Source organism: Melanotaenia boesemani, chromosome 22 (assembly GCF_017639745.1).
Source record: "Melanotaenia boesemani isolate fMelBoe1 chromosome 22, fMelBoe1.pri, whole genome shotgun sequence".
Classification (NCBI taxonomy): Eukaryota; Metazoa; Chordata; class Actinopteri; order Atheriniformes; family Melanotaeniidae; genus Melanotaenia; species Melanotaenia boesemani.
This window is the reverse complement of record NC_055703.1, coordinates 16,087,825-16,103,162: the sequence shown is the minus strand read 5'-3', so window position 1 is coordinate 16,103,162 and position 15,338 is coordinate 16,087,825. Positions and strand designations below refer to the sequence as shown.

The 15,338-nt window shown below is 36.5% G+C and overlaps 1 protein-coding gene across 3 annotated transcripts in view; it reads left to right on the top strand.

Annotated features, from left to right (window-relative positions):
- grm1a (glutamate receptor, metabotropic 1a) overlaps nucleotides 1-15,338 on the top strand; it is a 39,408-nt gene that overhangs the window by 11,318 nt on the left and 12,752 nt on the right. For all 3 annotated transcript variants that reach the window (XM_041975811.1, XM_041975812.1, XM_041975813.1), the window contains exon 4: nucleotides 14,907-15,142. In XM_041975811.1, the coding sequence (XP_041831745.1) occupies nucleotides 14,907-15,142 (236 nt within the window). The remainder of the gene's footprint in view (nucleotides 1-14,906; nucleotides 15,143-15,338) is intronic.

Here is a 15,338-nt window from a genome sequence, read left to right as displayed (position 1 = left end):
CATGAGAAAAAGGAAAAATGCAAATATTCACAATGAAAGTCTGAAGACTGTGTTCTGAACATATTTACAGGCAGAAAAAGAGAAAGAAACTTAAAACGTTATATTAAGAGAACATTGGTAATAAAATTGTTGGTAGGTGTGTTTCATACAGAGTACAAGCTCGTATGCATGTTTAACATCTTTCTTAAATATGATGACACATAAGGTTGTTAACTATTTTTATTCATGCTTTGCTGTAATAATTCTAGACACATACTACTTTAAACTTCATTGGAAAACCTGCTAAAATAAGTCTGTCCTTCACCGCCTCTGAACAAAAGACACTAACATCACATAGAGGCTCCAGAAGATTTACAGCAACTTTTAATAAATGAACAAATTTACAGCTAAATAGAAAAAAATTATTTAGTCTCTACAATTAATTTCCCTCTTTATGATGACAGCAAGTTCTGCATGGCAGCTGCAAGTGGCGACTTTGTGCCACAGCTGCTTGCATTTGCCTCCAACAATGGCAACTGCAAAAACATTTTTGTAGATGTAGAAAATAGAAATATGAGTCATTTTTCACACTGCTCGTAAGTTATGTCACCTTGACAATAGTGGTGTCATATCTCTAAGGCATAATGGTTTTGGAGGACAGAGATAACAAATAATATTGTTTACTGTAGAGATCTTAAACCTAGTTTTGAAAATCAACTGTCCCAAGTCTGAACGTTTTCTTGAGTTTGACTTGGACTAGAGTCACAGTTAAGTAGCAAAAGACCCACAACAATGTGGTGGTCTGTTTATTAGAAAAGTGCACCTGCTGCTGATTTAGGAATGTAAGGAATATTTATTGGAATTGCAAGCATTGGATCTAAATTAATTATAATATTATGTTTTTTTTTTTTATTAATTTCTAAAAATTTAAAAATTTACTTTACTCATCTGGCAGTTATTTCAAGCCCTTTAAAAAAGTTTTTTTTTTCTAATGCACGAAGGAATCACTGACTGTGGACCTGTTGAGCCACCGTCCTGCAGGTTTTACAAGTTTACCTGCTGCAGTACACCTGTGTCCAAATTGTCATTTGGATCAAGTGTGTTGCAGCAGGGAAATGTCTAAAATGAGCAGGACAGGTGGTGATCCCGCACTAAAGTGTAGCATATTGACCTTCCTCTCTACATTCAGAAAAAAAAAATACTATGAACTACAACATTTTTTTTAAAAATTTCTCCGTTGGTACAGATGGATTGAGGTTTACATTTAAAACATTTAATTGTTAAGAGCATATTTACTAATCTGAATAAATTTCCATGTTCATTTACATCAGGGGTGCCCAAGTTCGGTCCTCGAGATCTACCATCCTGCAACTTTTAGATGCAACCCTTCTCCAACACACTTGAATCAGATGTCATCTGCATGTCATTCAGCGCTGCAGAGGCCTGGTAACGAGCCAGTCATTTGATTCAGGTGTGTTGGAGAAGGGTTGCATCTAAAAGTTGCAGGATGGTAGATCTTGAGGACCGGACTTGGGCACCCCTGATTTACATGTTTGAATTCAGTAAAGCAAAACAATCATCCAGAGGAGAGGTACAGATCATTTGTCAGTTTAAGCTAAAGATCAGTGCTAGTACAGACTTAAAATTCCTTGGAAATTATAATGCAGTCTGCTAAGAAGACCAGATGACAAGCGTCAAATGGCAAATTACTTATGACACCTAAAAGGGATGTGTGACTTGGACTTGAGGTCAAAGACTTGGACTTGCAACAAAGGACCTGTGAACCTCTTTGCAATATGGTGATGCCTTTAGATTGATCTTTCAATTGTTGCCTAGGGAAGAATACAATCAAATTGAGTTATTAAAATAATGTTAGTGTGCTATTTTAATTATGTTTTGCACTCTTCAAATGTAAACTGTGAATTAAACAATGGTTCATGTGATTGAGGATGTTTTTCCAATAAACACACTTCAGAGCATAGCAATGTCTTTTAAACAAAACATTGTTAATGGAAATTAATTTTCAAGTACAGCATTTGACATGTGTTGTGCATCAAAACTGGCATGTCTTCCCAGTAACAGCAACAGTTTGGGATGTACCTTAAATCTGAAAATCAAACTGGTTGTCATTCATGAATGGTGCATGGCTGACCTGAGCTGGGTCACTGTGCAACAGTCCCAGCAGTGTTGTACTGCTGTTGCAGAAATACAATCATGGAATGATTGAGATTCATTTGTCCAGTTCCACAACTTCTCTGTTTAGGCCAGCCTCAAAATAATTCCTTTGTGGTTCATTTAGTCATGGCAAACATATTTGTTTTTCTAAGAATGCTAACCAGCTAGAAAAAAAAGAGAGAGAAAAAAAAAAAAAAAAAAAAAACTGGATTATTTTTACCTCATGGCGTTCATTACCACAAAATCAGTGGATATTTCAATATATGAAAACAGGTAAGATTTTAACATCTACACACAAGAAATAATATATAATTGCATGACAGGATAGTACTTTAAGTGATCACCCCTCATAGTGGAGGCATGTTTGCCCAAGCCAGAAACACAACATTCAGCAGTGCTCACTGTGTCATCTGAATGTATGTGGGAACTGTGTGTGCTATACAGAGTGAGCTTGATGCAGTAAAATGCAACTATAGTTGTTGTTTATTTCAAGAGCCTTCACTTTTACACGTTATTTGGTCTTTGCTCTTTTTGAGCAGCACCAGTAGCCAGTGTGACTTTTTGTTGATGCAGTCACTCCATTTAAAGATCATGTTGTCATTTTCTTTAGCCTTTAAGTCCTGTGAAATTGTTTATATTTGGAGCTTGAGAGTATTTTAGACATGTTTTAAAACTGTAAAATATTGCTTTAAGAAAAAACAAAAATGGTGATGTAGTAACATCTGATTAAAACCGGTCCCTTGAGGCTGACATTTGATTCATATCTAACTAATTTTTAACTCAAGAACAAGCTCTGTCGTGACTGAATGCGTTTAATTGCTACAGCGTGTAAAAAAAAAGGTCCATGTTTAAAAATTTGACCTCTCTGACGTTTATACAGTGAATTATGTTGGTCAAATTTCAGCTCTTACATGTAGATAAATAGCGACACCCTCAACAGAAATGCTTGTTAGCTATGTTTCAGATAACAGTCAAAAGGAAGATTTTAATAATTCATGAAATGGATTTTAAAACAGTTAAGTTGTGCGTGTGAAAAATACGGGTGTGAGCTAATGATGAGAGGGGTGCATTGTGAAAATATCTAGCAGTGTGTGTTTTTTTTTCTTTTTTCACGCTACGATTTCCCCGAGGCCAACGCCATTTAACTCAGTTTAAACTGTTACAAGGGAGCTCAGAATCCTGAATGATCATTTCCACCCACTCAGTTACACAAAGACATTAGCATGGTATTCAAGTCTGTCTGCTGAGCTGTAGTTTTTGCAGCTTTTTACAACCAGATTTACATTTACTGTACAGTGTCCTTTGTCATCACCCCCTGCTTGTTTCCTTTTTTATCAAGTTTCTGAATGGTGGCATGCAGTGAATTCACCTACTCATTTGCCTGTCTGCTTGCTCTCTTGCAATTAGCAGCATTCTTCGCTTTCTCTCCCCCACTAATGCTGCTTGAATGCTGTTATTACTAAAAACCATTTGCATAAGCTGCTTTTCCACATGTAATGCTAATTTCTGTACCCGTCTTACAGACATGGCTTTTGGTCTAGGTCCAGTTTCGAATGCCCTAGTCTTGTTTATTATTTTATTCCTGACAAAATGGACACTCGGATAGCTTTGTGGATGTTCTGCTTCTCTGGCAGCTTGACACCAGTCAATAAAAGGTTTTGGTTGTGTCTGTGAGATTGCAGGGAGGTGCATAGCTAGCTGGGAATCTGTATTGTGTGTGTCACATGGATTTCTGCATTTTGCTGTCCCATTTAATTTTCTGCAAGGAGGAGACTGAGGTTTTGCTCCAAGCTTGAATAAATGAAATGTTTAGGGCTACACAGAAAGAGAGGAGTTGTAGAGATGACACATTTCTCTGCCTTTTCCTGTCATCTCTAAAGCTCTCATCTACTAGGAAGGAGGGCGCAAAGGATGTGGAATTCTGCCTGTTTTCTTCTTTATGCAAGTTATTTGGCAAACAGTGGAGCATGAGCAAAGAAAGACCTTTTCTCTGGCAACAGTACTGGAAATAAGGCAAAAATTAAATAAGTATATTTGCCATCCATAGCTGTAGATGTGCAATAGCACAAAGAAACTGTTTCCAAGCATAATCCCACTGAATCAAATGTTTTCAAATATTTGAAGTTTAAAGAAAATTATTTAATGACTAAGATTCAGGAAATCTAAAATGGCAATAAAATATTTCTATGTTTTAATCCAACACTCTGCTTTTCACATTAGATGAAGGGATATTAGCCTGCTCTATATACTATAGGAGTAAAGATTGTTTTAGAACAGAAAGGGGAATTACAGTATTAGGAAATGCATGATAGTAAAGATGATAGACCACTGAGCCTTTTTGTTGTTTGTTGCCCAGTCTCCTGTGATCTTTGAAACTCTGTTAACCTTAAGAATCTGTGTAATTTTTACATGAATATATTCTATTACATAGATATCTGCACAAGCCTTGAAAATGCACCAAGAGAACCCAATCAAACAAATGGGAAAATAATATCACACTGAATTGCTGGATTGTAAAACATTTTAAGTTATAAGTTGCCTGTGCTTATGTCCTTATTTAATAATATGAGCAGCTTGGTGGTCTTTTTCATTTTAATGGGTTCAGTTTGTAAGAATTTTCACAGCAAGCGATACTTCGCAATAACAGCACAATCCAAGGTAATAATGCAATCACTTCCAGTTACTATATTTTTATAATCTGCATATGTAGTTTTAAGAGATCAGTCTTACAACACATTATGGGCCCTGCCGAGGTTTTGCTACCTTTTAGACTCTCTGGATCACAGTCTGTTATTTTACTGGACCAGATCCACAAGCTTCTTTTGCTGTTGGCAAAGGGCTGTAATAATATTGGAATTTTTAACAATTTCATTTATTTTTTGGAGATTTGACATTGTGGGGAAACCTGTTTTTAGCTCATGTGGTGAACCCTGCACTCATTATACACAAGCTGAGTCCTCAGAGCGGAAATTTTAGGGTCATGTCTAATCCCTGGTAATTTTAAGCATTAGTACCTGGTGTTATCAAGACAAATGTTGAGACATTTCTCTTAATACTTCACTGATATAATTAATTTATTTGCACCCTTAATTATGATAAATACTCCTGATTCAGAAGCAGCCAAACAAGCCCAAACCATTATACTACCGTCACTGTATTTCATACAAGATGTCAAGATGCATTGTTTACCTTGAATGTTTTCACAGAAACCAAAATACAGAAAAGTTTTAAGTGTTCACCTTTACATGTTCAGATTGAATAATTATTTTCTGGGGTATGCCAAGCATAAACTCTTATAATTTATTTTAACAGAGTTGGATTTACTGCATGACTGCAATAAATACAGACTTGTGTGCTGCTTGTACCACAGTCTCCATGGAGATATTGTTTGACCTCACGATAGAGTTGGTGTGATCGTCTCACTGCAGATCTTTCATGCACTCTGTCAGCAGCTCTCAACACAATACAACACAATAGTCCCTTCTCAGAAAATATGGCTGACATTTGGAAAATTCCTACTAACAACAACAGAAACGAAGATTGCAATTACATGAGACGGACACACTGTTGACATTCATTCAGCAGTGGAGTTCCTGGTAGACATGTAGCTCTGGAAAGTGTATTCAAGTTAGGTTAGGATTTGTGATTATATCTGTTTGTGTTCCACTTAGCAACAGAGCACAATGAGCCACATCTGAATATTCATAACACGCTTCTGATGTTAATTGAAAGCAGCCACACATTGTCAAGGACATCTCTGTCTTTCCAGTTGATGCCTTGTGTTCCTGAATACAAGAGGACAGCTGAATGACATTGGAGTGATCAAAAATAGCACACAGACCTTGAATCTGGACAAAGTTGTCACATGCCAATTAGCAGAAGCTGTAATGGTTTCTTGTACAGACAGCTAAAACTAAAGTGAACTGTATAGGTATGATGTACACACATAAAAGAAAAAGTAAAAACTATTGTAATATTAACAATTAGAACAATAGAACTTATTTTAGATCTGCAACATCAGTTTTGACTGAAATAAAAATAGGAAGGGGAACAGGAATTAATTTTAGAAGGAAAATTAACAATGACTATTTGTACTAATTACAAATATCTTGAACTTTCCCCAGTCTGAGCCTCTCGAAGATTTTTCTTTTCTGTTCAGTATCACTGTCAGCTGAACAACCTTGGGTTTTGAGCTGTTTTTCAGATGAAAGAAGCAGCTTGAAAAGTCTGCCCTTAACAATTGTGATATAATATTTTTCCCAATTTAAAGCAAGGGAGGTGCATTGTTTGCAGTTCCACCCCCTGATGGTTGACGCAGCCTCCAAAGGGGAGGAAAAAGGCAAGCTATGCAGTGATACCCCAAAAATTAAAGATGCGCTGTTTGAATCTAAAAACTCACACATTTCATACAGATTTCATGCAGCTTTTTCCTCACTCACAGATTTGGTGTTTGTAAATGAAGAATGTTCTCGTTTGTATGAGATATGACACAGCACATGCTCAAACCATTTCTCTAAACAAAGAAAAAAAGAAAAACAGCCTACATTTCTCATTATCATAAAACAATTTAATTTTTTTACACACATATCACAATATAATTAATAAACAACATTAAATATAAATGAAGTTCAGTTTTATCCAGATAGTAAGGACAACTTGGGCGCTCTTCTCTCTTTAGTCTGATTGTTTCTTTTTTTTATTCTTCCAGGAAACTTTGCCTGAACATAAAGAGGGCTTGTTGCTTTTTTTCATTTACAGGATTTAATTCTGTTTATGATTTAAGAACTGCAGCCACCCAAAGATTCACATGTTTCCCCATTTTCCCATGTGCCCCTGCTTTAAATTTGATGATACTGTACATTTAATTTTAACCTGTGATGTAAACGGTATTTATATATACAGCGATGAGTGATATTCTTAGATACATCTTAGATAAAGATGAGTCTGGAAACCAGCAATATGAATGAATAAAAACTGACTTTGATTTATAAAAGAAATATGCTTTATAAATCCTGTCTGAGCCTGGTGCTTTTCCTAGTTACACTGAAACTTGTGCAGCTTATTGAGAGGAGCTTTTATTTATTTATTTATTTTTTTCTCTCTACTGAAAAGGCCCCACTTCTTTTATAGCTCAGGTATTTTTGGTGCAACAGTTTAGTTGATTTCAATCTTTTTTTCAGGAATAAGTACTGCATTATTGTACTTTTGGAAGCACAGTCTGTAAGTGCAGCAGCACCAGGCTGTAACGTCATCAGACTGAAAATGAAAAATACATTTAGTAGTTTTTAATTTAGTAATGCCAAGCAACCATAAGCTTGAAGGTATTTTAAAATGTAAGGATATTTAATGAACTTTACAAAACAGTTCTACATTGAACTGGCCAACTCATGACAAGATCTCATCATCACTCAACCACATGCACAGACTTTGTCCTGGGGTTTAGGGAATTAACATCCTTCAGTAATAAAAACTTGAAAGTATTTTAGCCTCCCCTTTAACAGCGTTCCCTGTGAAGGTGGAGGACACCGATCTCCTAGCTCAAACTGGGGCATTATGAATAAATAAAAGCAGCCTGGATGAGCTTTTAAAAGCTCACCAGCCCACCCAGGGCCTATGTGTCACCCCAGGAGAGTCTTACTGCTGCTGCCACGAAGCCAACAAGGAAACAGAACTCCTGTTTTAAGATAGGAATAAGAGAAAAGGAGCAGATAAGAGTAAGGAGACTGATAAGCTCACAAGGGAGAAGGTTTTGGCATTGCAGCCTTAGTGCTCGGCTGAAGAGATTAAGCAGTTCTTCATCTTAAAAAACAGCTCTGAAATCATTTAAATGCTGTGGGATCAGCATGGAGATAATTTACCTATAGGTGTGATTTTCCTGAGAGCAACCCCCTAAAAATGGGTAAATATTTAATTTCCTGTTCATTTCTTTTGTCTAATTTTTTAGAATGGGGATTTTTTATCCGTAATATAACGATATTCTCTGTTTCAGTTAAATAAATATTATACAATATTATTGATAAATCACTTAAATAGATATTGGTAAAAAAAAAAAAAACACACACACAAACACACACACACAAATAAGCTGCTGGCTGATGCACCTCATAGGTGCAATAATTAAGCAGTTCATTTTTTTCTCAAACACATCCCATTACATAAGTGTTCTTTCTAGGTTTCTTAGGTACAGAATGATCGTTGCTGGTTTCTGACTGCTTACACACCATGTTTCCCTATTTATTTATGCAAATTAATTGATGAAAATAACCATTCCTTGTTTTTTTCTTAAAGGATTGTATCAATCAGCATATCAAAATTTCAGGCCCTTACATACAGACTGAGCCACATGCTTGTTTGTTTATCCATTATGTGTGTGATTGATCAAATGATGTATGTCCCCCCAAAATATAGTTTCTTCCTGGACAGAAAGGCTGTAAAGAGTTATATGCCTTTCCAAACTGTTTACTGTTTATATATCTGAATAAACTTGGAACTATTTTTTTGTTTTGTTTTGATTTTGTCTATGTCAATTTAATTATTTTGACAGTGGATAATATAAAGAAATGTTTATTTGGAATTCTATGGAATAATATGCTAATTTACATTTAAAATGAATCAAGACAAGGATTTGAATAAAATAAAAGAAGATGCATTCATATTTGTATACATCTTACATTTATAATCATACTAAATTACTTTTTAATAATCTGTGAATGACTGGATTTTTTAGTTTTTTCATAAACTACTCTAACTTTTATTTCCACATTTGCACAGAGCAATTAGGAAGCACTCAGCTCCCAAATCCTCCACTTCCTCTCTTTAAAGTAACTCTTCTCATTCATCCTCCTGGGGAAACAGCGCATGTGATTAAATCTCTGCCCTGCCAATTAATTCATGGCTTCATAAATATACAGTTGTGCTATCAAACTGGAACTAGATCATCTGGCAGAGTCACGGAAGCTCTCCGTTTACACACACTTGTACACACGTCTGTAAATTATCCAGCTGTTGACAAGCTGTGTTCATTTAAACAATGCTGCGCATGAACAAGTCTCAGTAAATCATAGGAATGCTCACATCCTGTGGCATGAAGCATAAGGCCTGCTGACTTCACTTGCAAGTATACTTAACCTTTTAAATAAGCATATTTGGTAAGCAGTTTGCACTATTAAGATTCTCCTCAGGCTTGAGGGTTTTACTCATTTTTCACCACTGTGCCTAAGGTAATGGCTCACAGATCACAAGTTAGAGGTCTGATTCCTAGTATGCAAGACTCAGAGAGTTTGTTGTAGTTGTTAAAATATTTAAACAGTGTGTGATTTTGTGCCTATTTACAAAAAAAGACAACATGAAATTCTCCTTATTGCCAATTGTAAAATTTATTTTATTGTTTGCTATTGGTAAATGTAATTATTAGTCAATCCCAAATGTGATTAAACATCAAACTTTAATGTTTAACAAAGGAAAAGTGAGTTTTTTCCTCTTCTGGGGATTATATTTGTGTGCAAATTGGCACACCAATGTATTTATCTGTTGGAAAAAAAACTTTTAACTTTTTAACTGGCTAACCAAGCAGTGGGTAAAATGTATAAAGGTTGGAGTTTTCTTGAAAGCTGCAGAGTTCTTCCTGTTTGCTACCTGAAAAAAATATCATCTACATACTGGCAGCAGATTTGGGAATTGACTCTCAGCCCATATTTAACTTGATGAGTTCCAGCTTATCCTTCTAAATAGCAGCCCATGCCAGAACCCTGCCTCCACCCTGCTAGAGCCTGACTCAAAGCGGTTCAACCATCTGCTCCATCAACCAGAGTCATGCTTGTTCAGTCTGAACAGAAATCCTGTCTACAGGTTGTTTTTTTTAACCCAGCCATGATGCCTCAGCTTGTGACTGAGCACTTTGTATTTCTGCACTGCAGGTGCGCTGTAGCTCAGGAATATGATTGCACTGGAGAAGATAATGGTTTGCCAATTTCTAAGTGACAACTTTTGATGGGACCATGTTTTCAGTCAATAGGTCAGGTGCTACAGCCTTTCATACCTGCAACTACTCCTTTTCAAACTGGAGACTAATTTGCATGTTTAAACTTGTGTAAATATTTGTTTTTAAATGCAAATTTCCAAGTGATTCCATGTCTTCTGTAGCCACATGGGTTATTCTAAAAGATTCTAGTTAAGAATATTGCAATAAGGACACAAAATTGAAAAGTAAATCTCACAGCTCATGTTAAAAGAAGCATGATATATTTCCAATTTTAGGTATTATGACTTGTAGGAATGTTAATTATTGAATTATTTCAGGTAAGCATTACTTTATTTTCAAACTTCCTGCTTCTCTTGTCATCAGAGAACCAACTGCAAAAGTAATTACACGCTTGATAAGCAGTGACTCCTTAATCTACTTAAACAGGTGTTGCTTTGGTCTATCCAGCCCAGGTTATGTAATAATAGGCCTTCCAATATGCAGTGTGAAGGTGCAGAACATTGAGGTGACATCAGATTTTGTTCCACTGGTTGTCCCTCATGTGGCCCGAGAGCTTTGATGAGGTGTTTGGAGTTCTGCCAGACAGCACTATTCTGAGAGAGGAGTGTGTGAGGAGAGAATGTCATTTTACTTCATCACAAACTGCACTGCGAGACACAGTCAAGCATGCCTTCAGTATGCTGTGCATTATTCATGAGAAGTGTTAAACAGTACTCTTCCTGTCTCTCTTTCCCTTTCTGTCTTTATTTAGGAACTGTGTGCTTCCTTCTCCTCACTTAGAGCAAATATGCTCAAAGCCAAACTGTACTAGACGTCATTAAATGTATTTACTTGGCACACTAACGATATGCACTCTGCAGATACACAAATACATTTTTAAATCATAGTGTGTGTGGCTGTCTTTGTGTCTCTGTACGGCTTGTAATGAATAATAGAGGGAGGGACAGAGCCAGTATTCACTTGAATGAAGGTAATGTGACTTGGCCCAGTGACGTTCACATGTTTCTAAGTCTTAACTCAATTAGGAAGATGGAAAGGATGACTCAGTTAAATTGTACTTTTTAAATAGTCAGCAAATAATACAGCTAAATTTTTTGTGGATGTTGTAGTAGAGTTATATATATAACCTCAACATATATAATCACTACTATAATGAAACAAGAGGTTAAATTTCCAAAGAAAACGATACAGTTTTTTATTGTTGGTGTTGCCTAAAAGTAGTGGCCAACATTAACTTTAGGTTTATAAATTCTGAAAAAAAACAAAAAGTAATTATGACTCTAGACTGTAGCTGGATAACCTTGTACCAAAGCAGCAGCATTCACGTCTCAAAAGTAAAGCCAATGCAGCAGTGCCTCAAACATGCGTTCTTCCTAAGGATATATTCTTGCTTTTTAACTTTGCGTTTCTATAGGCAACCAGTTCTATCATGATCATTATTGTCCACATACTTCCTTGTGTACTGCACTGGTTACTGGAAGTTGCTGAAATTAGTCTCAGTAGTAGCAAACGGGGTGGCCAGGGTGGCACTGGCCACTTTTGGAAATTAGGTGCCACCTTTGGTGTTTAACAGGTCACTTGAGGAGGTTTGACAAGCTTTTCAGGCACACGTTGAAACCCAGTGTCCCTACATCACTTTGAAGTAAATTTTAAACTAGTTTCCTCATTAATCATCCTGTATAAATATTGACATTTGCCTGCACATTTGTAGAAGAGAGTTTATTCCTATACAAGTACAATTACTAATGTTATGTAAGGCTATTAACCTGATGTTAGCATAAAGACATGTAGCACTAATCTAGTTATATGGTAGCACTACTTTAGTTTTAAGATAATGTAGAGAAACCGTGTTTTTAGTTTTCAGTGTGTATTTACAGACTGCAGAACAACTCAGTGAATCAAGATTTTCACATTCGAACTCAAAATAAATGTTAAAGAATGCTCAAATAATACCTCAGTAATCACATTTCTAAGCTAGAGCTACATGATCCAGTTTGACTCAACAGAAGGCTAGCAAAGCTGCTGGTTGTGTTTAAAGTTAAATACAGTATGAAATGCTGGACAAATATAGCATTTAACAAGTCTTATCTTGTATAGGAAAATATGAAAACTGAAGAGAAAGGCAGATACTTCTGTCTTTTTTTCTAAAGAGGAAGGACACAGATCAGACTGAGACAGACTCCAGCCCTAATGTCAGCAGCCACACAAGTCATTGTGGTCAGACACAAAGATCCTGTCTACCACCACCACCACCAGAGAGTAAGCCACAACTGCTAGGGGGGAGATGCCATTAATCCCCCTACTACCACATTAAGTCCAAATATTTCTACTTGATAATCCAGATTTTTAATGTAAAGAAGTATTTCTTTTTTCTTCTTATGTTTTGCTAACACAGTTACCACAGAGGTGTATGTGAATGAGTGAGTTAGAGAAAGGGACATAATCATTTATTTGTGTGTATGCCCCCCTGATGAAGTCTTGCTTAACCTCTGGATACCTCAGGTATAAAAGTCTAGCTTCGTCACTGCTCAGGTTTCTGATAACTGGTAAACAAAACACCCCATCTGCGCTGTCCTCACCTAGTTTCTCTGTGCATGGATGCAACGGTCTCAGATTTGTTTCCACATAATTTTGCATGTCTCCACATCAACTTCTAAAGTAATACTGATCTCTTGCCAGCTGTTGTGACAAGCATATTTGTCACTGTGCAGCGGCAATTAAACATAATGGAGATGCACTCAAGTCAACAAGCTTATCTTCAAAACTTTACATAATTTACATAATTATGTCAAAGTTGTGATATTACATCTGGTCAAATTAGTCAGTTCGATTGATCAGTCAGATTGATCCCTTGTTGGAAAACGTTTGGTTTAGCAAAGTCAAGGTGTTGATTGGTAGAATACAAAATAGCTTATATCTTCATGTTTTTAAAAGACAACTTTTCACCAATTATTTAATGGAAATTTTACATTTTTATAAGCAGTGAAACCCAATCCAACCCAAAAGAAACCCAAAATTTTTGTACAGAAACTAATTAGGAAGTAAAGTTGGTGAAACCATTTCTCTGTGTTATAGACTTATTATCATGCAGTACAGTTATTAATTTCTTCATTCATTCCCTGGTTCTGTACATATAAGTGTAATAAATATGTAATAATCAAACAGAAGCTTAATACTGATTGTCATAGATACTGGAGGGAGATCCAGACTGCTCAGACAAAAAGAAAAAAGTGCTGTTCTCTTTTTTTAATATGGCATTTTTAATGACATTTCACTCTTGAGTCTAAAAATATATGATAGAATCAGAGAGTCAGACGTCAGGGTCAGCTGGATACACTTTAACAATGTCTAGATGACACAAGCTTTACTTTCAGAATGATTTCTGTATGCTGCGCTTCTTTTACTGCTGAGTGTACATGTGGCTTTCAGACTCAGAAAGGTCTGTACTTGTTTAAATGTACTGGTCTTACATTGTCTTCTGTACAATCTCGCAAATTAGTCTGAACGTCTCCTTTTTCTTGACTGGCAGTAATTGCAGACAAAAAAGTTAGTGATTTTGACCTGGACACATCCTCATCCTTCACCCAGAACATCCCATCTGTGCGAGGTAATTGGTTCCACGGTGAGTCACACCTAATTGGTGTGTAGCTGTCAATAGAGTAGGTCTGTCAAAGCAGGAGCCTGAAGCTCACATTAAACAGAGGCTGGGAGGAAAACACAGCTGAAAACACTAGCTCAGACTGAAAGGCTGAGCCCCTGACTTGGGCTGTTCATCACTAATTTGTTTTTCAGTGTCCCTTTTACTGACGCTTCCTGTTTCTCTTAGAAACCACAGGCGAGATGTGTCCAAATTAACTTGGTAGAGCTGACATTTGGGCCCATAGGATTGTGCAAACAAACAGCAAGCTAGCTCAGGGAATTGTGTAAAGACAGCAAATACAGTTTAGGCACTATTGTTGAGCTTTCCATCTTCTTAAATTGAGGATTGTTCCACTAGACTTGAGAACAGGCAGAGAGTGGTACCACCACCCATAGCCTTTGGCTATGTGTCTGTTATTTGTTGTTTCTTACTCTTTCTTGAGAGGTGGAATTTACAAAACACAAACCACCTGAAACATCTTTAGACCTTTATGTAAGTCCTGACAGAGGCTAAATAGACAAAATTGGATCTGTAATTTAGATTTTTTTTTTGTGTGTGTGTGATAATCTACGTGCACAAAAACAGAGCCAAATAATGATCATTTCATCACTAAGTTTCAAAGAAGGAAAACACATTCTTGTGCTGATTTGTAGTGATTTCCTTTCCAAACTTGTGATGTGCAAATGATGATGGTACAAAATTGAAATATACAAGCTCAGTGACCACTTACTTGCTCATCAAAACTTTTATTTGCTTTTGGTCTTTTAATCAGCCTTTAATGAGGAATTAAGAAATGAGATGACAAAATAGCTTTTGTTCACCGCTTAGAACAGCTTCTTTGCTAAAAGTTAAAGATTGGGACTGTGATAAAGGGCAGGAGCAGTAGAAATTACCATAAATAAAATAAGAAAAAGTGTCCTAAAAGTAAAGCTGGGTTATTTTAACTTTTTTATTTATTCACATTTTGACTCAGGAGTGAATGAATTATGAAACTCAGGCTTGTCAATGTAAATTAGCAGTTAAGTGCAAATTATAAGATACAGCAAAGATCCGTGACAGTCACATAATTACTGTCAGTGCCTTTAATTGTTATGACAACGTTTGATTCACTCGCCAATCTTTTTATTGCAGTGATGGATGGGCAGACCGTTATGAGGTTGTTGAAGGTTATGAGCAGGAAGCAGAGGGAGGGATTACCATGAAGCTGCAGTCAGAGGTGGTCAAGTCCTTTGATGACTACTACCTAAAGCTGCGTCTGGACACCAACACCAGAAACCCCTGGTTCCCCGAGTTCTGGCAGTATCGATTCCAGTGTCGCCTCCCAGGTCATCCACAGGAGAACAAGAACTACAAGAAAGTGTGCACCGGTGGGTAGTAGCAGCAAAAATCCAAATTTTTGTTGTTTGGATGTGGTGATCTCAGTAATAGTCCATAATTAGTGGGTTGAATTTGACCAAAGTGGAAAACTCATGAATAATAACAACACCTGCATTTTCTTCTCTATTTTTTCCCCCTTTTTTTAATATTCTCTCCACTTGCTCCCAAAAGGTGATCACGGTAAAT